This window comes from Camelus dromedarius, chromosome 19 (assembly GCF_036321535.1).
Source record: "Camelus dromedarius isolate mCamDro1 chromosome 19, mCamDro1.pat, whole genome shotgun sequence".
Lineage (NCBI taxonomy): Eukaryota > Metazoa > Chordata > Mammalia > Artiodactyla > Camelidae > Camelus > Camelus dromedarius.
The window spans coordinates 21,357,213-21,383,663 of NC_087454.1; the positions used below are offsets into that span (position 1 = coordinate 21,357,213).

Below are 26,451 nucleotides of genomic sequence, written 5' to 3' on the forward strand. Positions count from 1 at the left end.
GGGGTCGTGAACTGGGGCCGGGGGGAGGGACTTGGAGTGACCATGAAGATTGGGGGGGGTAGTTAACGGATGTGGCTTGGGGCGGGGGCCAGTCCGGAGGCCGGCTGCTGGGAGGGGGGATTCCCTCCTGCCCCGAGGGCAGGTCTCCCTTTGGAGGCAGGGGCTGCGGGGATTCCCTCTCCCGCCAGGTCCGACTGTCCGCCCGCACCGGCCGCGGAGAGGTCGCCGCCGCTAGCCCCGCGCCCTCCAGGCCTGCTGGAGGTGAGGGAGGTGGGGTGAGGTGGTGCCCGCCCCCCCGGCTCCTCCTTCCCCCAGTCCTCCCCTCCCACCACCCTCCCCCCCGAGCCGGTTTGTCCCTCCCCTCCCCTCCCCTCCTTCCCCCCGCCGCCTCCTCCTGCCGCTGCCGCTGCTTTGGCTGCTGCGTCATACGCCCCAGAGCCGCCGGGACGGAGGGGCTGGGCCTGGGGACCCCCCGGTTTCTGCCTGCACGCCCTCCGACGCCTAGACGTGCCCTCCCCGCGCGGGGGGTTCGCCTCGGTCTCCGACGTCTGCCTCTGCCCGGCTCTCGGCGGCCCCAGCTGTCACTGGTAAGGAGGCGGCGGGAGGCGCCCGTGGGGGGGCAGGGAGCCGGGGGTCGGCGCGCAGGGCGCGAGCGGGAGAGCCGCGCCGCCCTGGCATTGAGTCGGGCTGGGCCGACTCAAGTCCCCTCTCAGACTCGCCGTCATGGGGAGTAGAGACTGGGACTGGGACACGCCCCCCTCCCGGGGCACTCAGGGAAGTTATCTAATCCGGGGGCAGGGAGCCCCGAATTTGAGGGTGACCTGACATAACCTGGCACTAGGATGATTGTTCTGAATGAGACACGCGGGCTCGGGAGGCAGCTGTTTCCACTCTGAAAAACATCTCCAGAAAAGCTCCCAAAACACATCTCTGGGAAACAGAGCACCTCTGTTACACCTCTAAACAGCAGTAGAAGGTGACAGTAGACACTGACTGGTAACCTTTGCTTCTGCAACCACCGTCTCTGCTAAAATCTCAAGGCCAGAGTATAACATCCCAGGGGAGCTCTGGAAGCTGGGAAACTATAGAACTAGGGTGGGGGGCGGTGGTTAGGGAGAAGAGAGCTAGTGGCGACTCAGTTGGAAGAGCTGGAGTCAAGAAGCTTGGAAGGGGTGCCCAGTGGTTTCCTATCCAGGTGTCTCAGGGATATGGAGACTAGAAGCACAACTGCTAGAGTCCTTGATGGAAAAATAGGTGAAGAAAATGGGGATGGTTCCTCAGCATCCATAACCTTCTCCTCCCATCCTACTTCTGGCTAGGCCCCCCCAGGATGCAATGGCACAGCCCCCTCGGCTGAGCCGCTCTGGTGCCCCCCAACTTTGGGACCCAGCTTCCCCTGCTCCCACCTCAGGCCCCAGGCCTCGACTATGGGAGGGTCAAGATGTGCTGGCCAGGTGGACAGATGGGCTGCTATATTTGGGGACCATCAAAAAGGTAGGACATTTGACCTCTGATCTGTCACCTTTTCTCCATTCCCCTCATCTAGTTCTGACTCCCATTTGACCTTCTGTGCTCAACCATTCCAGGTGGACAGTGCTCGGGAGGTGTGTCTGGTCCAGTTTGAGGATGATTCCCAGTTTCTGGTTTTATGGAAAGACATCAGCCCTGGTGAGACCCTAGAGGCCTGAGAGTGTGCATCCCATGGAAAACAGAAATTGGGCATGCGGGACCAAAGAGGGCTTAAGAACAGGCCCCTGACACTGTGTTCCCTCATAGCTGCCCTCCCGGGGGAGGAACTCCTCTGCTGTGTCTGTCGCTCTGAGACTGTGGTCCCTGGGAACCGGCTAGTCAGCTGTGAGAAGTGTCGCCATGGTGAGAGGGCAGGACACCTGAATGGTCCAGCTTGCCCTGGGCCTTCCAGGATGCCTCTGACCCTTCCCTACAACACTGTCCTTACACCACCTGTCCTGGCCTGAGTCCCCAAGCCACTGCTCTGACTAGTCTCCCCAACCCTGTAACCTCACTCCTTTCCAGCACAGGGAGAGGTAGTCATGGGATGGAGATGTGTGAGCTTTGTGGGCAAAGAGTAGTTAAAATACACCCTTTTCTAACCGTATGACCTTGGACCTCCTAAACCCCTAGGAGCTTCAGTTGCATAAACATAATACACTTACCCTAGCAGGACTGTGGTCAAGGATGAAATGAGATGGATAAGACTCTTCTGTCCCAGTGTCTAGCACATACAGGTATGCAATGCAATGAGTGGTCTACCATCAATACTATCATTATTCAGCTTACCACCAGGACTGCCACGTTCCAAGGGCCCCAGCCCCTGGAGAGGGAGAGGGCACATCCTGGGTCTGCCGCCAGTGTGTCTTTGCCATCGCCACCAAGGTAAAGGCACCTTCCTGTGGGAGCCTCCCACCCACAGCCTCTCCCAAGCCCTTCCTCCCCCCACCCCTCTGAAGCAGTCTGCTTGCTCCATCTCTGCAGAGGGGAGGTGCACTGAAGAAGGGCCCCTATGCCCGGGCCATGCTGGGCATGAAGCTTTCTCTGCCATACGGACTAAAGGGGCTGGACTGGGACGCTGGACATCTGAGCAACCGGCAGCAGAGCTACTGTTATTGTGGTGGCCCTGGGGAGTGAGTAATGAGGGGTGGGGGTTAAGGAATGAAAGATGAGGGTGTGGATCCTAGGGAATGAAGGAGAAAGAACAGGGTGAGGGGAGTGCTGAAGGGGGTGGGAGGAGGTAGTGAGCAGCGTTTGGGGCAGTTGGGGGGGTGTGTTTGGAGCTCAGTAGTCCTGTGCTTCCCCTCAGGTGGAACCTGAAAATGCTGCAGTGCCGGAGCTGCCTGCAGTGGTTCCACGAGGCCTGCACCCAGTGTCTGAGCAAGCCCCTCCTCTACGGGGACAGGTGACTTAGGGCGGCTCTCCCTCCCACCCCATAACCACTCTCTCCCCAACATCTGAAGCTTTGCTTACCTGTTCGCCCCACCCTTGCTCAGGAGTCCTCCACAGCACAGTGTAGTTTTCCTGGGTAAGGTGCATTCTCTCCCTCTTGCCCACATCCAGGTTCTATGAGTTTGAATGCTGTGTGTGTCGGGGGGGCCCTGAGAAGGTCCGGAGGCTGCAGCTTCGCTGGTGAGCTGGATGAGGCACTACCCCAGCGTAACTCCTCTCTCAACACCCCCATGATTTCACCTTACGCACCCCAGCTCACTGCCCTGGACCCCCCTGGCTTTTGTGAACGCTTCCACAACCTTGACAAACCAATATTTCTCCAGGGTGGATGTGGCGCATCTTGTCCTCTATCACCTCAGTGTTTGCTGTAAGAAAAAATACTTTGATTTTGACCGTGAGATCCTCCCCTTCACCTCTGAGAATTGGGACAGTTTGCTCCTTGGGGAGGTAAGGGGTAGTGGAGCTCTGGGGGTTAGGGTGGAAGAGGGAGATGTGAAGAAAAGGGGTAGGGAGGGATCACTGCTCCCCTGACCCCATTTTCCTTCCCCAGCTCTCAGACACTCCCAAGGGAGAACGTTCTTCCAAGCTCCTCTCCGCTCTCAACAGCCACAAGGACCGGTGAGTTGGAGGGAGGCTCAGAGATGGACAAGTGGATATGGAAGCCTGGGATGGGAGGGGCTGCCACCCACCTGGGAGATCATCTCTGAAAAGGACTGAGGAACAGTATATAAGAGGGCCCCTTTTCTATAGCACTGACCCTGTATCATTTCTCTCCTCACCCCAGTTTCATTTCAGGGAGGGAGATTAAGAAGAGGAAATGCTTGTTTGGTCTCCATGCTCGGATCCCTCCCCCTGTGGAGCCCCCTACTGGAGATGGAGCCCCCACCAGGTCACTGGTCCAGGGGGGATGGGGAAGTTCTCAGGGTCTATGTATGGAAATGGGGAGGTCTTTGGGGTGTCCGGGAGGGGGCTGGGGGGATAAGGAGGCCTCTTACAGCTTCCCTTCAGGGCAGGGCCCTGGGGGAGGGGTCTCACGTCCCCTGGGGAAGCGCCGGAGGCCGGAGCCAGAGCCCCTGAGGAGGAGGCAGAAGGGGAAAATGGAGGAGCTGGGGCCACCCTCAGCAGTGCGCAATCAGCCCGAGCCCCAGGAGCAGAGGGAGCGGGCTCGTCTGCAGAGGGCACTGCAGGTACAGGGGCAGGGGAACCCCATGGGGCAAATGGTGGTGTGGGAAGGAATCAAGGATTATCTCTCAGTCCTTTGCTCCTTTTAGGCCTCAGTGTCTCCACCACCCTCCAGTCCTAACCAGAGTTACCAGGGCAGCAGCGGCTACAACTTCCGTCCCACAGATGCCCGCTGCCTGCCCAGGTCAGTGCTCCTCCACCCTCCAACCAGATATGCTCCCTCAGAACCTCTCTTCCAATTGTCTACATCTTCTTCTGGACTTTCTCACTCAGAATTCTTTTCCCTCTCCCCTTTGGTTACCCACTTCTTGTCCTAGAGAGACTTCTAGAACCAATGTCTGCTTCCCAGTATCCTGGGGATGGGGGTTCCTTGAGGGTAGTGTTTGAGCTCTACCATTCTCAGGGGGAGAGGGTCCTGTTCCCCTGCTTCCTGTCCTGACTTTCCCCTCCCCAACCCCAGCAGTCCCATCCGGATGTTCGCTTCCTTCCACCCCTCTGCCAGCACCGCAGGGACCTCTGGGGATGGTGAACCCCCAGACAGGTGAGATTCTACCCCTTTATCTCTGATACTCCTCTTCACCTCTGTGTTAAGTTCCTCAGTCTCTAACCATTTTTTTGTTCCTCTGAGCCACACATAGCCTCCATTTCTGGTTAATCCTTATCTATGCTGGACTCACAATTTCCTTCTCTCCCTAGGTCACCCCTGGAACTTCACATTGGTTTCCCCACAGATATCCCTAAAAGTGCCCCCCACTCGATGACTGCCTCATCTTCCTCAGTCCCTGCCCCCTCCCCAGGTCTCCCTAGACGCTCAGCGCCCTCTTCTCCCCTGTGCCGAAGTTTGTCTCCTGGGACTGGGGGAGGAGTCCGAGGTGGGGTTGGCTACCTGTCCCGAGGGGACCCGGTTCGGGTCCTTGCTCGGAGAGTACGGCCTGATGGCTCTGTGCAGTACCTGGTTGAGTGGGGAGGTGGGGGCATCTTCTGAACAGCCTGCCTCTGCCCACTTTCCCATTCATACACACCGGCACTTTCATACCCTGACCTCTGACCTCACCTACAGCTGGGATGTACCTGGGGCAGTAGGAGGTACTTCTCCCTACTGCCCAGGCTGGAATCCAGGTAGGGGGCTGGGGAAGAGGCTCTCTTCTCTACTCCCTTCATGATTCCTGACCCTTCCCCTCTCCCTCTTCCCATTTCCTTTGATGTTATTTTGTTACAGCTTTTTAAATATTTTTTAAAATTATTTAACCCTTGGGGATGGAGACTGAGGAAGGGGGATGATAAAGGGTCCCGGGCTCTGTATGATTGAAATAAAGATAAATAAACAAGCTTAGCAGCTCTGAGTCATTCTGAGAGATGTAAACGGAGGGGCTAGAAGCAATTCTAATCCTTCCAACCAAATTCATTTCTTGACAAGGAATAAGGCACAGAGAACTAAAGATAGGATTTATTTAAGGTCCAGTCATCACCTGGAAGTCAGAGGGCACTGAAGTATATGAGGGGAACATGGCAAGAACAGGGCTCATTATGGTAGGGCTGTGCTGGAGTCAGAAACTGACTCTGTAACCTGGCGCACCCAATGCAGGTACGGGGAGTTCCCCTGCTCCACAGGCAATGCAATCACCTCAGCCACTTCGTAAGGGTGTACAGAACTGCAAAAAAGATGAGGATGGGTGGGGAATCGCTCAAAGGTTTACCTAAAGGAGTCCCCCCTCAGGCTCACCCAACAAGGCTCACCCTCACCTCTACCCATCTCAAAAGTTCTCACCGAACAAAATCTGTCAAAGCTGGAACCAACGAGCTTTGGGTTTTAATCATCTAAGGGGTGAAGACAAACATGGTTGAAACAAGGGGTGGAGTTGATTTCATGATCTCAGACGAGGGAAAGGGGTGAAAGTAAGTGGTCATGGAATTAGGCTTTTGTTGTGTGGGGGGACATTTCTCACCATCAGCACTTCACTGTCCTCCTCAATCTTTCCTTTCCACTCATAGCTGAAAAGGTCAGGGAGAGAGCATTGTGGAAGCAGATTTCCCCCAACGAAAAAGACTGCCAGTCAGCCCCTTGAGTTAGGTTAACCCCCCAACTCCTGTGACTCACATGGATGTAATCTGAGGGATGAGGTTGACGCAGGCTGCCAGGCGCTTCTCCACCACAGCCCTGAAGGTTAAGAGACAGCCCATTCAGAGCCCCCATGACCCGGATTTTTGCACTAGCAGCCCAGAGACAGGCAGGAAGCAGCGGGAGGGCATTCTTCTCCCCCACCCCCAACTCTCCCTTCATGAACATCCTTCCTCGCTCCACACCGAGATCCCCACCTGGCGATCTCCTTGGCGACCTTCTCGTTGGGGCAGGTGACAAAAGCTGCAGATACCGAGCCAGGAACATAGGCGGAGCCCGAGGCCGGTGAGGGCTGGGACGGGGGGCTTCCTGAAGCCATGGACAGCAGGGCTCGGGATAGCAACAGAAGGCGGGAGACCACAGGCAGCAGCGCCGGCATCCAAAGAAGGGAGAAAAGCAGAGCGGCCTGAGAGCAGGAAGTGAATTCGGTGTCTCCCCATAAATACCCCAGGAAATTACACCCCGGGGGCCCTTCGCTTGGATAGACACTCAAGTCTCTGCCCTCCCTCGTCTGCACCCCGAAGGAAAAGGTTCCTGAAGCTGCGAGAGTAACCCGAAATAAAGCAAAGACTAGGTTTTCACTTCCTCCTTGGGGCCAACCTCGGGTTTTGGATGCGGGTGGTGGTCGAGGCTTCCAGTACCGGAAGGGGAGGGGCGGTCACTCACCCCTCCGCCGAGCAGGATTGTGGGAGCCCGCCCCCACCTCATGCAGCCTATGCTGGTAGAGGAGGGTTGAATATCAAAGACCACACATTACGCCGAGAAAGGACCCCAAACCCAGGAAGAGCGGCCTCTTCTTACCTGGGCGGCAGCCACGTGATATGAAAACAGCGCAGACCACGTGACAGTAGAAGCCGGAACACCCTAACCTCCAGAGCCGGCCAATCCTGGCCCTCATGTGGCCCGGTGTGCCCCGCCTCCTGGTGAGGGAGGAGCAAAGAGGGACCCAGCCAACCAACAGCTGTACCCGAAGACGTGCACGGAAATGGCTCGCCTGTTTCCGTGTAAACCGGAAACGGCCAATTGCCGACTGAGCAGAGCCGCAGCTGCGTTCCACTGTCACGTGAGGGGGCCGGTCCCTTCAGGCGGCAGTACCTCAATGAGCTGTGGGAAGAGGCCAATCGCCGGGTAGCCCTGCAAGCCACGTGATGAGAGAGCTGGAGCTAGGAAAGGGGGGCTGGAGACTCCGCGGAGTCGATGCGTCAGGTTATCGAGTGGGGAAATCATCCTTAAACCCCAGAATGTGCCTAGTAACAGCCCCTACACTGTTCTTGAAGGCCTTGAGGAATGAGAGAGTCTTAGGAGATTGAACCTTAGGGGTTGAAGAGAGCACCCCCTGCAATTTTAGGACTGACAGATGCCTGGGTTGGGGAGTGCATGATGATAATCTGAGAAGGCAGCTGTCCCTGGTTGGGGGGAAGTGATTAGGCAGGCATGGCATGGCAAGACCATGGCTAGGTGAGGAAAGACATTTTAAAAGGACAGAGACCCTGTAAATGAGATAGAGGATGATTAAAATGGGGCTGAGAGCGCCTCAACCTTCTTAAGTGAAACCCCAAAGCTGGAGACAGTCTAGTGACTCCGTGGGGGTGGAGAGGGTAGAGAGGATGGCTGCAGGTTTGGGATATGAATAGGACACCAGGAAGTAATGATGGTCCTTTTGTCCCTTATCCCCTTCCTAGTTCACTCTCCAGGACTGGTCTACCTCTCATCCTTGGGTCTCCTTCCCTTAACCCATCCCCCTAGGAGCCAGGACTTGCCCTACATAACCTCCCTGGGGCCCAAGCACGTCCTGTGACCCAAAAATGGAGAGAGGGGCCAATGAGAGGAGACAGAGGTGGCAGGAGGCAGCAAGAAAAAGGCTCTTGCCACTCCCCATACCCGGTACTCCCCCTCCCTCCTAGGTCTGGGGTCTCTGGTCTGTTGGGTGGGTATGACTGGGCATTTCCCAGGCTGATGTCAGAGTTCTCTCATCCCTAACTCTCTGGGGTTGGGGTCTCCTTGAGATCTCTGTCTTTGGCTTTGGAGTTTGTTTCTGAGATAGATCTGTGGGGTCTTTCAGTATTTGCATTGGGATCTTTTTCAGGACTGAATTTCCTTGTTTTTTGTTTCGGGGGTTTCTGGGTCTGCAATCACCCTCTCTCTGAGGTCTTTCAAACTCTTCTTTATGAGTTTGGAGTCTTTGAGTTCTCCTTTTGGCTAGCTGAGTGTCTCTTCTGCACCCCCGTCCAGGTCTGGAGTTTCTATGTCTCTAAGTGATCAATCTCTGAGTCTGCAATTTCTTTTCTCTGGGATCTAAGTCTGGGGTCTCTGATAGCTCTCTATGGGTCTGAGTTCTCGAAGACCTAATTCTAGGTCTGGATTCTTTCTGAATCTGTGTCTCATCTTTCTCTTTGAGTCTGGGTCTTAGGTCTTGGTCCCTGAAATCACTGAGTCTGGAGTCTAAGATTTCTGTGGCTATGGAGAACCTTTTTGAGACTGGGTGCTCAGATTTTGATCTTTGACCCATCTTTTCGGATTGGGGGGTCTTGGATCTTTTTTCCTCAGATTGGGGTCTCTTTTCCTCTGGACTTTGGGTTTGTGCCTCAGATTAACCGCCCCCTCCCCCAGGCAAGATATTTTTCTCTGTGGGTCTGTGGTCTCCCTGTCTCAGGGTTGGGGTCTGCATCTTTAGAACTGCTCTCCCTCTCTCTCTGGTGTGTTTTTGAGTCAAGGGTCTTTCCCTCTCTAGTTCTCTCTGAGTAGGGGTGGGGGCTGCAGAGTCTCTCTCCTCCTCCTCCTTCTCTCTCCTCTCTCTCTCGCTCCCCCGCCCCCCCCCCCTCTCTCTCTCTCTCTCTCTCCCTCTCCCTCCCGGCTGCCGCTGCTGCCGTTGGCTCCTATTCTCCTCCTCCTCCTCCTCTCTCCTCCTCTCTGCTCCTCTCCGCTCCCCTCTCCTCCTCTCTCCTCCTCTCTCCTCCTCCTCCTCCACCTCCTCCTCCTTCTCCCCCTCTCTCTCCCCCTCTTTCTCTCTTCTCTTTCTCCCCCGGCCCCCCCGCCCCCTCCCCCCCAGGCCTGATGAGCAGGTCTCGCGCCTCCATCCATCGGGGGAGCATCCCCGCGATGTCCTATGCCCCCTTCAGAGGTACGGTGGTGAGGGGAGGGGGAGGGCCAGATGGGGGGGCAAGGGGGGAGGGGTTGGGGAGTGGGCAGAGCTGGGGCCAGGGAAGGGAGCAGCTGAAATGGAGGGAGAGAGGAAGACCGGGAAGGCAGGGATGGGAGCAATGGGGAAGGAGGGATTGGAGGCCAGAGGATAGGGGTAGATAGGGGCCGGAGGGGCAGGAAACAGGCCTTGAAGGGGGCAGAGGGGAAAATGATGAAGGAGAAAAAGATCGCCAGAAAAGGTGGGAAGATAGAAGGATAGGGTTGGGGGAAGAGCTGCAGAAATAATTTAGAGGTGGGAGCTGAGAGATGAGGAAAATATCACGGAAACAGAAGGGCAGAGGCTTAGAGAGGGGCCAGGAGGGGAAAATGAAAACATAGGGGTGACAAGAGAAGCCAAGAAGATGATGGGTAGAATATGGTGGGGGGCTCAGAGAATAGTAGGGGGTAGAAAAAGACAGGAGATGGAGGGAGAGAAGGGGCCAGATGGAGAGAGAGGGAGGCAGTTGGGGGTGGTGGAGGGAGGAATGGAGGGTCCAGATGGAGGGAAAAGAGGAGAGAGGGAATGGGGAATGGGTTGGGGGAGGAGAGACCAGGGCAGGGGGAGAGCCAAATTACGTGTGTGTTTGTTGAGGGGGAGGGGGCAATAAAAGTAAGACTGAGAGATGAGAGTAGGGGGCAGGTTAGGACCCTGCCTCAGACTCTGACCCTCATTAAGGCCCTTGACCAGTGAAATGTAACCTCTGGGGTCTTATCTGCTTCTTGTATTTTACCACTTTTACTCCCCTCCCCCACTTCCAATCCTTATTTCCATTCCCCCTCCCTCCTCTGGTGTCCATCACCTATATCTTTCCCCCAATATGGTGTCCGTTCTTTATATGAGTCCCCCTTCTGTCTTTCCCCTGTATCAGTCCCTTCCCTGCTGTCCATTTTCTCTCTCTCCCCCTCCTTTATTTGGTAGCTCCCTTACATTTCTACCACCTCTTCACCCCCTTCTTCCTGACCCCTTGTCCTAACACCCCATTAGGTCCACCTCATTTCCTCTGCCCCATGTCCATTTGGGCCCTTCTGGGATATTCTCTTGTCCCGAGAGATTTACCATCATTTTGTCTCGTTTTCTCTTAGATCCATCCCTGTTATTTCTTCTCCACCCCATCCTCTATTCCCTACCCCATTCCCCATCTTGTCACCACAAGTCTGTGCCTACCCACTTTCCCCTAATACCCCGGGTCTTATCACCCATTCCTCTTTTCTCGTCTCCTCTAATTCCTGGGGTGCTGGAGAGCTGCGGAGCAAAGACACAGGTTTTAATGGTTGGAACAAGACCTAAAAGAGATCCCCATCTGAGCCCTGTGGGATTTCTCATCCTAGTAAATCTTATCCCTTTTTCATCTGTGTTCCTCTGTCTCTTGCATCTGCCTCCCAGAATCATCCTTACTTAAGTCCAGACAATATTGCGTGTGTGTATATTTCCAGAGTTGCTGCTAAGCAAAGTTCCTGGGTCCTGCACTGCTCCCAGGAGGAGGGTCTGCCCCCTGATGTCTAGCCTGCCTCCCTGTGGCTGCAGCCTGAACCAGTTTCTCCCATAGTGATGATATGTGTCAACAGATGTCTCTGCTGGGGGTCCTCAGGGTCTGATTGCCGTGGGCATGTTGCCTGCATTGCCTGCAGTCCTAAAGCCTAGGCATTGGTACTCTGTATCTAGAGGGTATTGGTTGAAGTCTCTGAGGTGGCATTGAAATCCTGAGTGCTTCAAAGTATTGGGGTTTCTAGATACTTATATTCTGAGGGTTCATCTCTCACTCTGATCTGCAGGTTGGGTAAATCTGAAGCATGTCTGGAGACAGATAGGGGCTAAATTTTCAAAACTCTCCTACTCAGAGCTTTCAGTTCGAATGAAGCTTAAAGACCAATGCTTGTCCTGCAATATACCCATGATTAATTATCCTGTAAAGGTGACAGAATTTTATTTTTCTTTCTCTAAACTCTCTCTCATTCTGATTCCTTAAGCCTGTTTTCTGTCACTTCGATGTCACCAATTTGACTTCTCTCTTACTTCCACAGGCCCTGTCCCCTGTGTCCCTGTGATGTGGCATTGGGGTTTAAAGGAGAGGCAGTTTGCAGGGATGGGGGCATGGGAAGAACAGCAAAGTCGGGCAAGTGGGACTCTGGGGGTGTCTCTGAGCATCGACAGCCCTTCATCTACTGTTCTTATTTTCTGGAAGTTTTCTTCCCATCCCTAGCTCTAGTCTTCAGAGGCCTCCTCTATGTTACAGGCCTAGATCTTCCATTCTTCCCACGTCTCTTTTTTCCTCAAGCTCTTCCCTGTGCCTTGGGAAGGTTCCTAACTTGTGAAGTTGGCTTCCATCCTGTCCATGGAGACTGGGGGCCTGGGGGGACATAACTGACTCTTCAACTTCTAGGCATGGAGTCAGGGAGGAGATCAATTCCGTATTCATTCAAACAAGGACATATCTCCTGCCTCCTCACTCTTTAGCCTCTGCAAAGCCTGATGCTGACGAGACCCATCCTCCCCCTACCACCAGAAGAACCAGAACTCTCCCCAAAGGATGAGCAGGGCTGGCCAGGGGAGGAGGGGGTGGAATAAAGAGGAGAGGCAGGAAGGGAGGGCCTCTCATGACTCTGACTCTGTGAACAGGTAAGCTCCCTCACTTCCTCTCTTTTCTAGATGTTTAGCTCTCAGAATCTTATGACCCAAATGTTCCTACATCTCCATCCTTCTTTCCCACGGTTCTGTGGCCTTCCTCTTACTCTCTTGCTGATGGGTGGTCCCACCTTCCAAATCCTTGTCTTCTGCAGCTATCTGGATGCCCTCTTCTCAGACACTTGCCACCAACCTCTGTGTTTTCCTTCTACCAGTTTTGCTGCACCCTCCATCTTTCTATTTTTCTTAAGTGGATGGAGAGCTTCACTTTTCTTTGCCTCTGAATTTTTACCCTCTCTGTCACGCTATAATTCCCCTCCCTGAACCACTCCTCTGTATTTCTTCCCCTGAGTCTACAGAGCCCCCTGTGATGTGATTCCCTCACCTCTTTTCCCCCAAATGTAGAAGTTTATCTTCTGTTCCTTTAAAGTTACCATGTGCCTCACCCTCATCTGTGATCTCCTCAAGGTGGGTAGGGTCCCCTTCTCCCACTTTTGTCATTTTAGGCCTCTATCTCCCAAATGCATAGAGCCTCCCTTACCATTTCTGTGTATCTCTGCCCACCCCCCAGATGTACGGGGACCCCCTATGCACCGAACCCAATACGTTCATTCCCCATATGATCGTCCTGGTTGGAACCCTCGGTTCTGCATCATCTCGGGGAACCAGCTTCTCATGCTGGATGAGGACGAGGTGAGCAGGGTGGGAAGGTTGGGAAAAGACCCTGGGGGAGCAGGGAAGAATGTGGAGAGAAAGATGGGGAGAATCATTAGTGAAGGGGCTAGAGACACAGAGAAGGCAGACAAAAAGAGAAACATTTGCAAGTGTTGAGAAGAGAGTTGTCACTGAGATTTGGGTCCGGATGTGAAAAGAGGCAATTATTCTTTCACCTTGGCCAGAGGGGTCTTTGAGGGCCATGTTCAGTGTTGGGGAGGAGATGTGGTTCTGAAGATCTGGGGGTGCTCCCTGTTTTCACCCTGCCCGTATCGTGGGATAGGTTAGGATAGGAAACAGAAACCAAAGAGCTTGGAGAAAGGGTGAAGAAATGGGGACCACATTGGAAGGGTCACCTCCAAAGTGATCCTCGGGAACCCTCTCTTCTAAGCCCACTGAGCAAGACCATCACTGACCACTCCCAGTCCTCTCCCCAGCATGGGGCAGAATGCAGGGAGGGGTAACTGAGGGACTCAGAGAAAAGGCAGGGGAGAGTGGGGTCTCTAGGAAACTAGGAGGGGGCTGCATGATACTAGGAAAGATGACAGAGATCAGTGGATCTTGGTGTGGATGGCATGGAAGGCTGAGATGGGGGTTTAGAAAAACAATGAGAGGGCTTTCACCAGGGACATCAGGAAGCAGTGGAAGGGAGAAGATAGCTGGGGCTGAGGGGAACTGGGAATTTGTCCAAAGGAGTAGGAGTGGAATAGGGGCAGGGACTGGCCAGAGTGAAAGACATGAAATGAACAGAGGATCCTTGTGGGAGGTGGTGGCCATGGAGGACTAGATAGCCAGGGGAGTGTGGGTTCTGATTTTGGAGCTGGGTCAGCCATAGAGGGTCCATCAGAGGAAACAGAGGATGTGAATATGAAGGGTGCATGCCCAGGTGTGATTCAGGGAATGGGGGTGATGTGGGGGACCAGCTTTAGAGGGTGATAGGGAGGCTGCAAGACCAGAGAGGTGGTGAGAGATGTACCCCCAAAAGCTATCGGGGAGGGTGTGGTGAGGCAGGGTTAGAATTGGAGTGGAGGTTAACCAGAGTTTTGAGGGACCTGGGGGGCAAGTTAGTGTGGAGATGGCTGGGTAGAGAGCCTCCAAGGCACAGAGTAAAGTCCAAGTGTCTAGGGGAGGACATAGTGGCTAAAGATGGAGATGGTTTGGAGAGTTGAAGTTTTAGGCATTGGGGGTCATTTGAGTGATTCACTAGTGGTCACTGGTCTTGACCAAGGGTTTGGGGTCTGTAGGATGAACTAGGGAAACTGGAGACTGTGTGAGGATGAAGAGGGAGAACCATGGGTAGGGTAATGAAGGAACGACAGAGATGGGGACAGATCAAGGGGACCAGTGGTCAGCAAGCTGAGGGGAACACCAGTGGCCAGAGACTAAAGTAGGAACGGTGCAGAGAAGGAGGAGCAGGTTGAACTGAGAAAATGAGCAGTGTGTAGGGCCACAGGGAGCTAGAATTGGGTGGGTTGTGGAACTGGGGCTGGGGACCAGTGGGGTAGGTGGTTCCTTTAGGGGTGGAGATTGGAGGGTTGGAGAGGGGGAGGCTGGGAAGGAGGTGGCAAGGGAGAGTTGGGGAGGAGGCTTAGGAAGAGGTGATGGCTAAAGGGAAGAAGGGAAGTGACAGAGGCTGAGTGGGGGGGGGGGGACGATGGAAGGAGATGAAAGGTGGGGGGGAGGTGACCAGGCCCTCTGGGGGTGGGGAGGTTGGGTCCCATTCTGGCCGCAAGCCTGGCCGTGGGAGGGAGACAAGCTGTGGATCCTGATTATAAATGCAGCTTCTGCTACCCCCGTGACAGCCACGGAGGGAGGGAAGAGGGTGAGGGAGGTGGGAGGTTGGGAGGAAAGCAGGGAGAAGGGAGGAAGTGAAGGTCAAGGGGGAAGTGGATTCAGAGAGCAGCGAAGTCAGAGGGGTTGAGGAGTTTCAGGGAGAGCTGAGTAGGGCTTGGGAGAATTCCCTGGAGGGTGTTTCAAAAGAAATGGTGGCAGAAAAGATCAGGGTGGGACGGGAGGGAGTGAGGGAGACATACTTGGAGGGAGAGGGGAAAGAAAAATGACCACCCAGAGACATTTAAAGAGTGTGGAGGGGCAGGGGCAGAAGGTGGGCAGGCCTGGTGGAAAGGGAGGCTCATCCTTCCTTGGTGGGGGAGGGAAAGAGGAGGGACAGCCTGGGCCAGTGAGGTCTGACACACCCCCGCATCCCCTAGATACACCCCCTTCTGATCCGGGACCGGAGGAGCGAGTCCAGTCGCAACAAACTGCTGAGACGCACAGTCTCCGTGCCGGTGGAGGGGCGGCCCCACGGCGAGCATGGTACGGCGGCCGAGCAGGCTCTCGTGCCCCGGACAGTCGCGGGGAGAGGGCCGAAGGTGGACCGAGCTGCAGGGGAGGGGGTGTCCGGGAACCGTGGGAGCTGCCGGAGGGCGGGAGGGGGCGGAGACCAAGTCGCGCATCCTGCGAGTGGGAGCCTGCGAGGAGACTAAGGCGCCCTCCTCTGGGATCTGAGCGGGACCGAGACTGTGGGTGAGAGGCCCCAGTGGTCCTTGCTGTTTCGCTCCCTTTTTCCTCTCCAGCAGCGAAGTTTGACTGTTTTCCTGGTGCTTGTAAAAATAGTCTCTTTAGATCTTTAGCTTCCTGTCCGGCTGTTGCTGCCCCTGCCCCTCCCAGCCCTTGGTCTGGGATCTTGGAGAGAATGACCTACTTCCTGCCCTCCCCCTCCCCCCCAACCTCTGCCCCACCCCCACGCTCCTGATTCTTGTTCCAGGCCTTCTGGCCTGGGGACCCTGCCTCTTTTCTTGCCTCCCCCTTTCCCCCTTCTCATCAACGGCTTCTATTTTCTGCAGTTCTGTCACCCTCTTTCTCTTCCCTCCCCGATTTCTCTTATTTTCTCTGTCCCTCTTGATTCCTCTGCCTCTCCCCTCTGCTCCCGTGGAACTCTATCAGACCCCCATCTCATCTCCTTTCTGTCTGTCTGTAGAGCTATGTACTCTTGTCTCTCCAACTCTCTCCCTCTCTCCATCTGTCTCTTCCCCTCCCTCCCTCTTTCTGCCCCCCTCCACCCCCCTCTTTAGTCATTTAAAAAAAGATTTTTGTCTTCCTGAGAAGTTCGCTTAAAAGGTTTCCATGGGAACAGTGAGGGGAGATGAAGGCAGAGAACAGAGATCTGCAGCCAAGGTGCAGAGAGCCGCCCTCGGCCCCCAGAAATCCCCTTGTCACTGCCCCCTACCACTGCATTACCCTTCCAGGACCAGGGGTCCAGGTCCTTCATCCCTCCAACCCCTGGTGACCCCTTTCTTCCACTAGCCCCCCCTCCCCTCAAAGATCCAGGCTTGCAGATTCTCTTCCTTAGAGAGACCCAGTGGCCTGTTTCCATCCCTTGGCTCCCTTCAGCCCTCTTCTGATAGACCCAGGTCTTAATGCCATTGGGGGCCAGCTCTGGGACCCTGGGTGAATGGTCGGCCAGGGATGTGTGTCATTGTCATGGAAACTTCTGACCATGGGAGTGTGTGGGTAGCACATCTCTCTGAGGCAAAGCCAGGTGGTGGTGGTGGTGGTGGTGGTGGTGGTGAAGGAGGAGGAGTGTGTACAGAGAATGTGTGTGATGTCTGTCACATTGTGTGTGTGTGTGTGTGTGTGTGTGTGTGTGTGACGTCCATGTGTGAGAAAGGTTTGTGTGCATGTGTGCATACCTGTGTGTCCAGGCCAGAATGGTCACACGCTCATGGAGCATGTTTATCATATATCCCGTGGTTGGTGTCTCTGCCAACATATTCCCCATCTTTCTCCTTAGTCCTCAGGGTTTGGGGGCTCTGGTGAGGGTCTCCTGTATGTTTTGGGTGGTCGCACCCGTGTGTGTTTGGAGTTGGGGATGTTATGTAGAGGTGGTTGTGTTGGAGGCTCAGTAGGGGTTGGGAGTTGGGAGGAGGTCCAGGGGTGTATCTATTTAAGGGGAGGTTTTTGCGAAAGAGTTGATAGATGGTGAATGTTTGGGGTTTTCAGGGGAACATGGAATGTGTAAAGGGCATGGAGGATGTGCAGGGGACATAGGAGTTTTGGGGGCTTTGGGAGCCTGGGCCCGCGAAGGCGTGTGCAGAGGCTGTGGACTCTCAAGCCCAGGAGAGGTCGCCGGACCTTTGTGGGGCATTGGAATCCAGGGCTCCTCCTCTGCTGGGTGGAGCTGCCGCCCCTCGTTCCCTCCGCGGTTTTGGTGGGGGGGTCCTGCTCAGGAGGGGATGGTGGGAGGCCTGGTTGGTTTTGGGGGTCCCCTCGCCCCCCTCCCCCGTCTCCCTCGCGCTGTCTCCGGGCGACGGGGCTCGTGACAGAGGCGGCCACGGCAGCAGCGGTCGCCTAGCAACGGCGGCGGGGCCCGGGCAACGGCGGCAGCGGCGGGAGCGGCGGCGGAGGGAGCCGTTCCCGCGGCCGTCACCGCGCGGCCCTGCCGGCCGTCCCGGGCCCCGCCGCCGCCCCCACCGCGCCGGGCGGCGCAAGCCGGGCCGCGCCGCCCCCTCTCCCGCCGCACCCCGCCCCTCCCCCGCGCAGGGGCGGGGGGCCCCTCCTCCACCGGGGACACCCCCGGCCCCCCTCTGGGGGGCGGTGCGAGGTAAGGGCGGGGCCGGGCGGACGAGGAGGGCGCGTGGTGGGGGGGCGCCGCGCTCGTGGGGCGGGGGCGCGCGTGTGCGTGGGCGCGGGGAGGGGGTGGGGAGGCCGCGGCGGCGGCGGCGGCGGCGGCGGCGGCGGCAGCTGCTCCCTCCGCATGTTCTCGCTGCATCTTCCGAGTGGGGGGAGTTATGGTAACTGGAAGGGGGCAGCGGAGGTCGGGGGGTCGGGGACCGGCCTCGTGGGGCCAGGGACTCGAGCGCGCGGGGGCCGCCGGTGTGGGGTGGTCTTGGAGCCCTTCGGTGGAGGTGGCAGCCCGGGGGTCCGTGTGTGTGTGTGTGTGTGTGTGTTCGTGCCCAGGCTTGTGTCCCCTGTGTGTCAGTGCCATGTGTACACGGGGCCCAGTTCCTCGAGCACACATGTGCAACCAGCTGTCTGCAAGCCTGCCCTGTCTTATCCTGTCTCTGCCTGGTTCCTGCCTAGGGGGCTGCTGGGCTGGCCACTGGCTTGTGGGACAGTCCGTGGCCACACTGGTACCTGTCACCTCTGACCCTGAGCATGCACGTCCCTTGCTGGGACTCACCTCCTGTCAGTCTCCTGTATCTGGGGATATGTGACTGAATGAGCAGAATTTTCTGTGTCCCTGGTGGCAGGTGTGTGTTTTTGCATGTGTGTTCCATCACTGGCCTGGGTATCTGTGTCAATCCCAGCATGTGTGTCCAGGGCGTGTCTGGATGTGGGTGGTGTGCAAGTAGGGGGAGGGAGTAAGTGTGTATGAGTGTGTTCTTTAGAATCTTATCATATGTGAAACACCTTTGAGTTAGCAGGTGTGAACCCTTGCTCGGTTAGGGAATGGGGACAGAAAGCCTGAAAAGGGAGAGAGTAGGGTAAAGAGGAAAAGTGAGGAGTTGGGGGAGAGGAGGAATAAGAGAGGCTTGCAGAGGAGAGAGAGCCAGGTAGAAAGCATGGCTGGAGAATGGGAATGTGGGGGATAGTCGAGTCAGATTTAGAAGAGAGAGGAGAGGATAAGAGGGCTTAAGATGGGGAACTGGATGGAGATGGTGGGAGAAGAGGCCTGGAAGCTGGGAAGGCGAGGGGAGGAGAGAGTCAGGCCTTTGGTAAAGTGATCTCTGGGAAAGGGCACGGGGTTTGTGTAGGATCAAACTTGGTTGGATCCGGGGAGGCCATCATAGAGACTGGCTCACAGTGAGGCCTGTCACGGCAGGAACTGTCATTAGAGGTTCCTGTTCCCAGCACAGAGTTTTGCCCCCCATTTCTTTGCTCTCTGTCCCACTCTGTTGCTCAGCCTTCTTTGGTAACCTCCCTCCGTGGCTCCCCTTGAGAGCTGTCAGCTGGGTGTGACAGGGAAGAAAAGCCAAAGGGAAGGGCAAGGGATTTGGGGAACTGGAGGGCAGGGGGAGATTCTGTGGGTGATGGCAAGATTAGAGAGGTTAGCGAGGTGGGAGTCCAAGCCCTTGCTGTGTGTGTGTGTGAGTGCAATTGTGTGTGTATACAGGGTGTGTACATGTGTGGGTGTGTGCACAATGCCTGTGTTACGGGTCTGTGTAGGTGGCTGTTATGCATGTGCACGTGTGTATATATCGTGCAGGGATGGGACATGGAGACCCAGGATCGCAGTGTATGCTCATCAGGTTTGCTCTGTGTGTGGACATGGGTATGTGCTGTATTTTCTGTGCATATCACTGCATGCAGCACTAATAACAGGATATCCTATGTTTCTGTCACTCTGCCCCCTTTTCCTCTGTGTTTCTGCTATTTTTCCTCTTGTGGCAGTGAGTCTCTGTAAGCATGTGTGTATGGCCTCCGTGTACCTGTGACTTATACGTGAGTTCATGAGTCTTAGTGCCTGGTAATATGTGTAAGATTATAATACTTTTGAGAACCAAGAGAACCCATTAGCATGTCTATTCTTCTTCTGTTAATTCTTAAGTTCCAAAGCAAAAATTTAGTGGATTTGAAGTTAGACTTTATGCCTTTATTACAGGAGCTTGCCTATGAAAATAATGGCTGAGCTACATTCCATGGAATGAGAATGAGAAATGCAGAGACTAGGAAGATGTCCTGAACCCTCAGATGCAATGTTGAGTGTGTAACAAGGCTAATTAATGCATTTGCTCCTTGTTTTTTCTTTATTCTGGTAGCAATCAGATTCCCGTGTTGGAGTCAGGGAAGGCCTAGGGGAGAAGAAGGGGTTATTCTGAGACAGAGTGGTTGTGGTTGTACTTTTCATGTGAATGAAGGATGTTTGTGCTTTTGGGTTACAGGGATACTTTGATGTGGTCAGGATTGTGGTGTACTCAAGCATGTAGCTTAGAGGTTAAAGTGGCTTCCCTGGTGTGAGGGCCTTGTGTGAGTCTCTGGGTTAAGTGTCCCTTTCTGTAGTGTGCTGCCTACGTGATTGCCCGAGGGACTTGAGGCCATACATCCACACCAGCAGCTCTCATGTGGGTGTCTGGGTCCAAGTATGTACCCCCCTGTTACAGTGCTCACATGTCTAAGCATGTATCCTTTGGAGTATGTGGGCCTCAGGGTCTCAGAATGTGGACCCGTGGCACCCCCACACTCACGGTTGTCTGTATGTCTCATAAGCACTTCGATCCCTCTTTATTTTTTGTATTGTGGTTCTCATATACACGTACCCCAACAGCTCAGTGTATGTTTCTGTGCTTTACACATGTGTTCCTGAGGAACTGACACGGATTCCTGTGTCATGGGATCCACATGGGCAGACCTCCTAACACCTGGGTTTTAGAGGCAAAGGGGAGCTGGGAACTGATTCTAGGGCAGTCTGCAGGCGTTTTGCAATTCTGGAATCAGACAGTGAACATGTAGCTGTGGCCTTCCCTTGTTCTGGAAGCTAGAGGGTTAACAGACAGCTCTTCCGGTCCACCCCCCCCCCAGCCTGTAGCTTCTTGTTGCCGTGGAGATGGTAGCCCCGCCCCTGATGCAGCACCTGCCCCCCCATTGGCTGCAGTGGTGACTGTGGGGCTGAGGGGGGAGCCCAGGCCTGGGCAGCCATTCTGGAGCTGGAACCGGAGCTTGGCATCCCCCACTTTCATTTTCCTCTAGCCCCTCAGCCCCTCTAAATTCCCTGGCATCAGAACCAGAGCTTCCCTTCTCCCAGCTGCCACCCCTCTAGACTCGAGCAGTCCGAGCTTCAGAGCTTCATCGGCCTTCACCTCCCCTCCTCCTCCTCTCCCTGCCCTCACTTGAGAGTCCCCCCAAAACCCCACTGCCCATCCTCCCCATTCCTTGCCCAGTCCCCAGCATTTTTCTCTTTTCTCCTTCCCCCTTTCCCTTCTGAGTCCCTGCCACTGCAGTGCACGTGGAACTGGCCCCTTCTCCCCTCCCCCTGCCCCTTCCTTGACTCTTCTGTCCCCAGGCTTCTTCCGCTTCCACTCCTCACATGTCCCTTCCAAGACTTACCCCTCCAGTCCAGGGAAGGGGTCATGAGAGGTAGTCCTGGCTCTCAAGACAGACAGGGTTTCCAGGAGCAGGGGACAGGTGGAAGATGTGTCCAGCTGAGGGAGGAGGAAAGCCTGCCTCTGGTCAATGACCTTTAACACAACTCCACCTCAGCTAGCCCCTTCTTGGGGGGGCTGGGCACCAAGGACCTAGCTTCTGTGGATCTTGGGTGTCCTTTATTACTGGAGTTTGACTCTCTCAGCCATGCCCCTCTGCTGACTGCCAGCCCCAGTCATGGGCCTAAGGCCTCCCACCCCATCCCCCTCGGGGGGCTCAGGCTCGGGTTCCTTGCCCCCTCCTTCCCGCCGCCAGCCTCTCAGCCGCCGCTGCTCTTCCTGCTGCTTTCCGGGGGGTAGGTGAGGCTGGAGCAGAGGGGCAGAGGGAGGTGGGCGAGTGTGCTGGGGCCAGGGGTGGAAACCTGGGCCAATACGGACCGCTCCCCAACTTCCCTTCTGGTCCCTTTCTCCCCTCCAGAATACCACTTGGGTCGCTCGAGGAGGAAGAGCGTCCCAGGGGGGAAGCAGTACAGCATGGAGGCCGCCCCCGCTGCACCCTTCCGGCCCTCGGTGAGTGAACACATCCTGCCAGATGTGGCTCAGCTGGGTCCCCTCCCTCCAGCCCCAGCTGGAACCCCAGGATTGTGAGAAAGGGGGCAGGAGGGAGAGAGAAAGAGAGAGAGAGAGAGAGAGAGAGAGAGAGAGAGAGAGAGTGTGTGTGTGTGTGTGTGTGTGTGTGTGTGTGTGTGTGTGTGTGTGTCTCCTCATCTCTTTGATTTCCCCCTCCTTGGCTCTTCCCCTCTGCTTCTCAGACCAGCCCTCCCACCTTTTCCAGGCTGGGGTGTGTATGTGTGTGTTTGTGTGCGTGTGTGCACTCACACTGTGGGAGCACAGGAAGACACACTGGTAGCAGGGCTCCTATCCCCCTTTCCTCGCCTCTAGAGACTTCCCTTTTCCCCTCATCCCACCTTCATCCAGGGGTTCTTCACCAGCTGAGGGGTAAGTAAGTAGAACCAATGCTGTCCCAACCCACCCCTATCCCCATTTCCCCCCAACCCAGCAAGGCTTCCTGAGCCGGAGGCTAAAAAGCTCCATCAAACGCACGAAGTCACAACCCAAACTTGACCGGACCAGCAGCTTTCGCCAGATCCTGCCTCGCTTCCGAAGTGCTGACCATGACCGGTACAGGGGCTGGATTGGGTGGGATGAGTTGGATGCAATGTAGGGGGCTCTAGAGTGAGGTTGGAGGGGTGGTGTTTATCTGAGTGCAGAGGTTGAAGGCCTCAGATTGAGAGATGTTACAGGGCAGGGGCTAGAACGGAGGACGAGAGGAAGCAGCAGGAGAGGGGCAGGGTGCAAGGAGAGGACAGAGCAGAGAGGCAGGAAAGAGCATGAAGGTGAAGCCAAGGAGGGACTCTTTTGGCGGATGGAAGGATGGGCTCCATCCCAGAAGGACAGAGGAGTGCTGGAGCCTGGGGTGGACATTTCAGGAACCCAGGGAAGGGGTGGTGGGTGGCTAGGAGGGGAGCAGTGTGACCTAGGTAGCCGTATGAGGGAAGGATGGCAGGTTGGGGTGAGGCTGGCAGGTATTAATAGATGAGAGAAGGGGCAGTGTAGAGAGAGGGGAGGCAGGCACAGGTGTGTGCAGGCTGACAGGATGGGGAGAGGAGGCTGAAGGGTTAATCCATGGACTGAGGCATGAGAAGGAAGTCCTCGGAGAAGTCCAGAGGGCACCGGAGAAGTCCAGAGGGCACCGCCAACCAGGCTGGGGTTGAAGGAAAGCTTGTTTGCTTATGTGGTCTGCTTTTTGGGGTACCTTTTGGGTTCCCCCCTCACCCAGTGTCTCCCCAGGGAGAGCCCTGTCCTTCCTTTCCCCCATGTCTGGCCGCCCCCGGATTGGGCAGGTAGGGAGGTTGGGATAGGTGAGTCACACCTTCCCCTCCCCCCTCCCATGTCACCATAACTGGATTTGGGGCCGGTGGGGGGTGAGGGCATGGTATTCCTGGCCGCGGGGGCGGGGGGCCGGGGGAGCGTCGCGCTGACGGCAACGGAGCCCAGAATGACGGGGCTGCTATAAATAGCTTCATGGAGGCTCCCACACCCAAGCTCCCCCTCCCGCTTCCCTACTGCTCTCTACTCTCCAGCCCCTAGCTGGCTCCATTCGCTCACTGTCCTGTGGCCCCTTTCACCTCCTGCTTTCCCGCAGTGATTTGCCCAAGTTCATCCCCTCTTGTCCCCTACATCTGTTCCCACGTCCAGCTCTGTGGTCACCCCTCCTCATCATCTCCCATCCTATCTTCCTGCACACGTACCTTTTCTTCATCCCTTTCTCCTTCTGTCCCCATCTCCTCTCCTTCCCCAGTCATCATTTTCAGCCTCTCATCTCCATTCTCACTCTTCTGCCCACAGTTTTTTCCTATTTCTTGTGATTTCCCTCACTCTTTCCCCTGATCCTGCTAAAACTGGTCTCTCTTACCCCATTCATTCTTTGATTCAATAAATGCTTTTTAGGCCCTGCCTGTGTGCCAGCGTGGACAAGCATCTTTGTACTTTTGGTTCTTTACTTCTACTTTTTTCCCCCTTATATTGAGGCTCTGGTGTTTGGGGGGTCACCTGGAAGTCCCACCTAGAAGTGTCCAAGGCCCACCTGTTCGCCTTTTTTTTCCCGCCATGGTCCATTTCTGGGTTGAGATATTTCGAGGTGTCCCCAGCCCTTAGGTTGAGGGGAGTGTGTTTCATAAAGGGCTCGAGTTTCCTTCGTATCCCTCATGTCCATCCCCAGGGATAGACTGGGTTTCTTTCTGTCTGTGTCTGTGTCCACTTGGGAAGTGGGTTTAGGAGGTCCTTTCCCCAGGTCTCCGTCCTAGAGCCAGGTGGATGATGCAGGCTCTGGGGGTGTGTGCATAGTGGGGCCCTGATCCTCCCTCCTGAACCCCCCTGCCTACCAGGGCCCGGCTGATGCAGAGCTTTAAGGAGTCACACTCTCATGAGTCCTTGCTGAGTCCTAGCAGTGCGGCCGAGGCCTTGGAGCTCAACTTGGATGAAGATTCCATTATCAAGCCAGTGCACAGTTCCATCCTGGGCCAGGAGTTCTGTTTTGAGGTACTGGGTCTAATGGGCTGGGGCAGGCCCAAGGGCAGGGGTAACGGAGCATGAGGGCAGAAAGGCCTGGAGAAAGCGGCATAGGTGGGGATGTCAAGGGAATAGAAGCCTCTGCGGCTGGGAGACAGGAGGGTAGGCCAGGGAGGGAGAGAGGGTGGTGGGCCTCAGGCCTTAGGAGTCACTGCAACTCTGGAGCCCCGTCTCACCCCTACACCCTCTCTAGGTAACAACGTCATCAGGAACAAAATGTTTTGCCTGTCGTTCTGCGGCTGAGAGGGACAAATGGATCGAGAATCTACAGCGGGCAGTAAAACCTAACAAGGTATTGGGAGTCAAGGGGACACAGAGTGGGCAAGGCAGAGGTCAAGCTGCAGGGGCAGCTGGGGGCCTAGGGGAGAGGGGAGTGAGGTGGAGGGGACCCGGAGGAGCAGGAGGAGACCCCATTTTTCTCTGAGTCCCCCATTTCTTTTCCCCTCCTTTCTACTTTATGATCTGTTTCCCTACCATAGAAATCATAGACTTATAGAGTTGATTGGATTCTGGAAGTTCTCTGGTCCATCTCTGCAGGAAGGGATGTCCCACTAATCCCCTGACATCCCCTGTCGCCCAGCCCCTGCTTGCAGTCCTGTTTCTGCAGGACATATAGAACTGTCAGTTAGCCAGGTCTCTGGAGCTTGGTTTCCTCTGTCAAACTGGTGGGAATGGACTAGATGATCTCTGTCCCTTTGGCTTCAAGATTCTGAGTCTGTGTTCTTCCCAAGACATGTACTTTCCAGGAGAAATGTTCCCAGTTCTATCAGCTATTCTCTGTTTCCCAGTTTCCAGTGAGCTCACAGTCCTGATGGCCCTCCTCTGAGAGCATCCTTGTGTGTCAATGTCCTTCTCAAAAACTAGACCCAAGATGCTGGATGCGATCTACCCTGTGCAGAGTCCAGACAGTCTTTCACATTGCAGTGTCACCTGCACCTTGCCGGAGCTTGTGGTCAATTGTAATCCCTTAGGCCCTTTGCACACTACTATATAGTCTCACCTATTCTGCATTTATACAATTCTTAGTTTTTTCCCAATTAACTTCTGATTGTCTTTGAAGGACTCCTCAGTTCTCCTGTTCAAATTTCACCTTAATATTTTTGGTTTCTTATTCTAGCTTTTAAATTTTTTCCCAATTCTAATTCTAGTGTCTGATGTATGAGCTACCCTTCTTTCTGTATTAGTTTCCCAGGACTATTAAAACAAATTACCACAAACTGGGCTGCTTAAAACAATAGAAATCTATCCTCTTGACAGTTCAGAAGACTGAAAGTCTTAAGTCAAGGTGTTAGCAGGGCCTTGCTCCCTCTGCAACTCTGAAAGAATCCTCCCTTGCCTCTTCACCCCTTCTAGTGGTTGCTGGCAGTCTTTGGCATTCTGTGACTTGTAGCTGCATGTGTGCAGTTTTTGTCTCCATCTTCACATGGCCATCTTCCCTCTGTGTGTCTCTGGTCTCCAAATCTTCCTCTCCATATGGACACCAGTCATTAGATTTAGGGTCCACTCTGATCCAGTATGACCACATCTTAGTATGATTATATTTGCAAGGACTTTATTTCTAAATAAAGTCACATTCACAAGTTCCAAGTAGACATGAACTTGGCGGGGGCGGGGGAACACTGTTGAATCCAGTATACACTTTCTCAGCCCTGTGATTGCTGTCTCATAGACTGTCTCACTTTTTCACTGTCTCTTCTCTCTTGGTGTCTCTGTCTCTCTGTCCCTGCCCCTTTATCCACCATGCCCACCCTACCACGCCAGGACAACAGCCGCCGGGTGGACAACGTGTTGAAGCTGTGGATCATAGAGGCCAGGGAACTGCCCCCCAAGAAGCGGTACTACTGTGAGCTCTGCCTAGATGACATGCTGTATGCACGCACCACCTCCAAGCCCCGCTCAGCCTCAGGGGACACCGTCTTCTGGGGCGAGCACTTCGAGTTTAACAACCTGCCGGCTGTCCGGGCCCTGCGGCTGCATCTGTACCGTGACTCAGACAAAAAGCGCAAGAAGGACAAGGCGGGCTATGTCGGGCTAGTGACTGTGCCTGTGGCCACCCTGGCCGGGCGCCACTTCACAGAGCAGTGGTACCCCGTAACCCTGCCAACAGGCAGTGGGGGCTCTGGGGGCATGGGGGGCTCAGGAGGGGGCGGGGGCTCAGGGGGCGGTTCAGGGGGCAAGGGCAAAGGCGGTTGCCCGGCTGTGCGGCTGAAAGCACGTTACCAGACAATGAGTATCCTGCCCATGGAGCTGTATAAGGAGTTTGCAGAGTATGTCACCAACCATTATCGGATGCTGTGTGCAGTACTGGAGCCCGCCTTGAATGTCAAGGGCAAGGAGGAGGTTGCCAGTGCACTGGTTCACATCCTGCAGAGTACAGGCAAAGCCAAGGTGAGTGTCATGCCCTCAAGGAAAAGGTGATCTGGGTGTGGACACTTGCTTATGGGGACTGTAAAGATAGG

General features: G+C 55.3%; 3 protein-coding genes across 32 annotated transcripts in view; 2 read left to right on the forward strand and 1 right to left on the reverse strand.

The window, feature by feature from the left end:
- The first annotated feature begins 60 nt into the window (after nt 1–60).
- Nucleotides 61–5,476, forward strand: PHF1 (PHD finger protein 1). 7 transcript variants are annotated; one of them, XM_031434952.2, is made up of 16 exons: nt 64–587; nt 842–976; nt 1,320–1,494; nt 1,587–1,668; nt 1,777–1,872; nt 2,294–2,394; nt 2,494–2,642; nt 2,819–2,914; nt 3,073–3,141; nt 3,285–3,408; nt 3,512–3,579; nt 3,746–3,850; nt 3,959–4,148; nt 4,233–4,327; nt 4,604–4,684; nt 4,840–5,476. In XM_031434952.2, the coding sequence occupies exons 3-16, from the start codon at nt 1,336–1,338 to the stop codon at nt 5,126–5,128; spliced, it is 1,704 nt and encodes a 567-aa protein (XP_031290812.1). In that variant the 5' UTR covers nt 64–587; nt 842–976; nt 1,320–1,335; the 3' UTR covers nt 5,129–5,476. The 7 variants fall into 7 exon arrangements, 4 of the variants coding, with proteins under 4 accessions (XP_031290814.1, XP_031290813.1, XP_031290812.1 ...); XM_031434953.2 differs by lacking the exon at nt 842–976 and having other exon boundaries at nt 62–587; nt 4,607–4,684; XM_064476381.1 differs by lacking the exon at nt 842–976 and having other exon boundaries at nt 65–587.
- Nucleotides 5,477–5,574: 98 nt separating this feature from the next.
- Nucleotides 5,575–7,175, reverse strand: CUTA (cutA divalent cation tolerance homolog). 7 transcript variants are annotated; one of them, XM_031434958.2, is made up of 7 exons: nt 7,064–7,136; nt 6,863–6,980; nt 6,460–6,668; nt 6,242–6,301; nt 6,090–6,135; nt 5,912–5,961; nt 5,575–5,795 (listed from the first exon to the last, which is right to left on the reverse strand). In XM_031434958.2, exons 2-7 carry the CDS (start codon nt 6,968–6,970, stop codon nt 5,669–5,671), a joined length of 600 nt encoding a protein of 199 aa, XP_031290818.1. In that variant the 5' UTR covers nt 6,971–6,980; nt 7,064–7,136; the 3' UTR covers nt 5,575–5,668. The 7 variants fall into 7 exon arrangements, with proteins under 7 accessions (XP_031290818.1, XP_010992844.1, XP_010992846.1 ...); XM_010994542.3 differs by having other exon boundaries at nt 6,929–6,980; nt 7,064–7,099; XM_010994544.1 differs by lacking the exon at nt 6,863–6,980 and having other exon boundaries at nt 6,460–6,592; nt 7,064–7,175.
- A 2,131-nt stretch (nt 7,176–9,306) lies between these two features.
- SYNGAP1 (synaptic Ras GTPase activating protein 1) overlaps nt 9,307–26,451 on the forward strand; it is a 31,057-nt gene continuing 13,912 nt past the window's right edge. For 11 of the 18 annotated variants that reach the window (XR_010376858.1, XR_010376860.1, XR_010376861.1 and 8 more), the window contains exons 1-8: nt 9,307–9,383; nt 12,637–12,758; nt 14,990–15,095; nt 21,339–21,430; nt 21,921–22,042; nt 23,809–23,962; nt 24,186–24,284; nt 25,754–26,380. Coding sequence is in view for 12 of the 18 variants with exons in the window: in XM_031434928.2 (XP_031290788.2) it covers nt 9,317–9,383; nt 12,637–12,758; nt 14,990–15,095; nt 21,339–21,430; nt 21,921–22,042; nt 23,809–23,962; nt 24,186–24,284; nt 25,754–26,380 (1,389 nt within the window). In the remaining 6 variants the exon portion in view is untranslated. Of the gene's footprint in view, nt 9,384–11,762; nt 12,060–12,478; nt 12,534–12,636; nt 12,759–14,830; nt 14,884–14,989; nt 15,096–15,242; nt 15,306–17,317; nt 17,383–20,345; nt 21,217–21,338; nt 21,431–21,920; nt 22,043–23,808; nt 23,963–24,185; nt 24,285–25,753; nt 26,381–26,451 lie in introns of those variants that run through there. The other 7 variants (XM_064476387.1, XM_064476386.1, XM_064476388.1 and 4 more) reach the window with 7 other exon arrangements.

Excerpts from the sequence above, each read along its gene's own strand:
- PHF1 (XM_031434952.2), top strand. The coding sequence starts at position 1,336 with ATGGCACAGCCCCCTCGGCTGAGCCGCTCTGGTGCCCCCCAACTTTGG. Across the intron at positions 3,142-3,284 it reads CGGAGGCTGCAGCTTCGCTG|GGTGGATGTGGCGCATCTTG; the intron begins GTGAGCTGGATG and ends ATATTTCTCCAG. Across the intron at positions 4,149-4,232 it reads GTCTGCAGAGGGCACTGCAG|GCCTCAGTGTCTCCACCACC; the intron begins GTACAGGGGCAG and ends TGCTCCTTTTAG.
- CUTA (XM_031434958.2), bottom strand. The coding sequence starts at position 6,970 with ATGAGGTGGGGGCGGGCTCCCACAATCCTGCTCGGCGGAGGGGTGAGT. Across the intron at positions 6,669-6,862 it reads ACCCGCATCCAAAACCCGAG|GCCGCTCTGCTTTTCTCCCT; the intron begins GTTGGCCCCAAG and ends TCCTGCTCTCAG. Across the intron at positions 6,302-6,459 it reads GTCGCCAAGGAGATCGCCAG|GGCTGTGGTGGAGAAGCGCC; the intron begins GTGGGGATCTCG and ends CTTAACCTTCAG.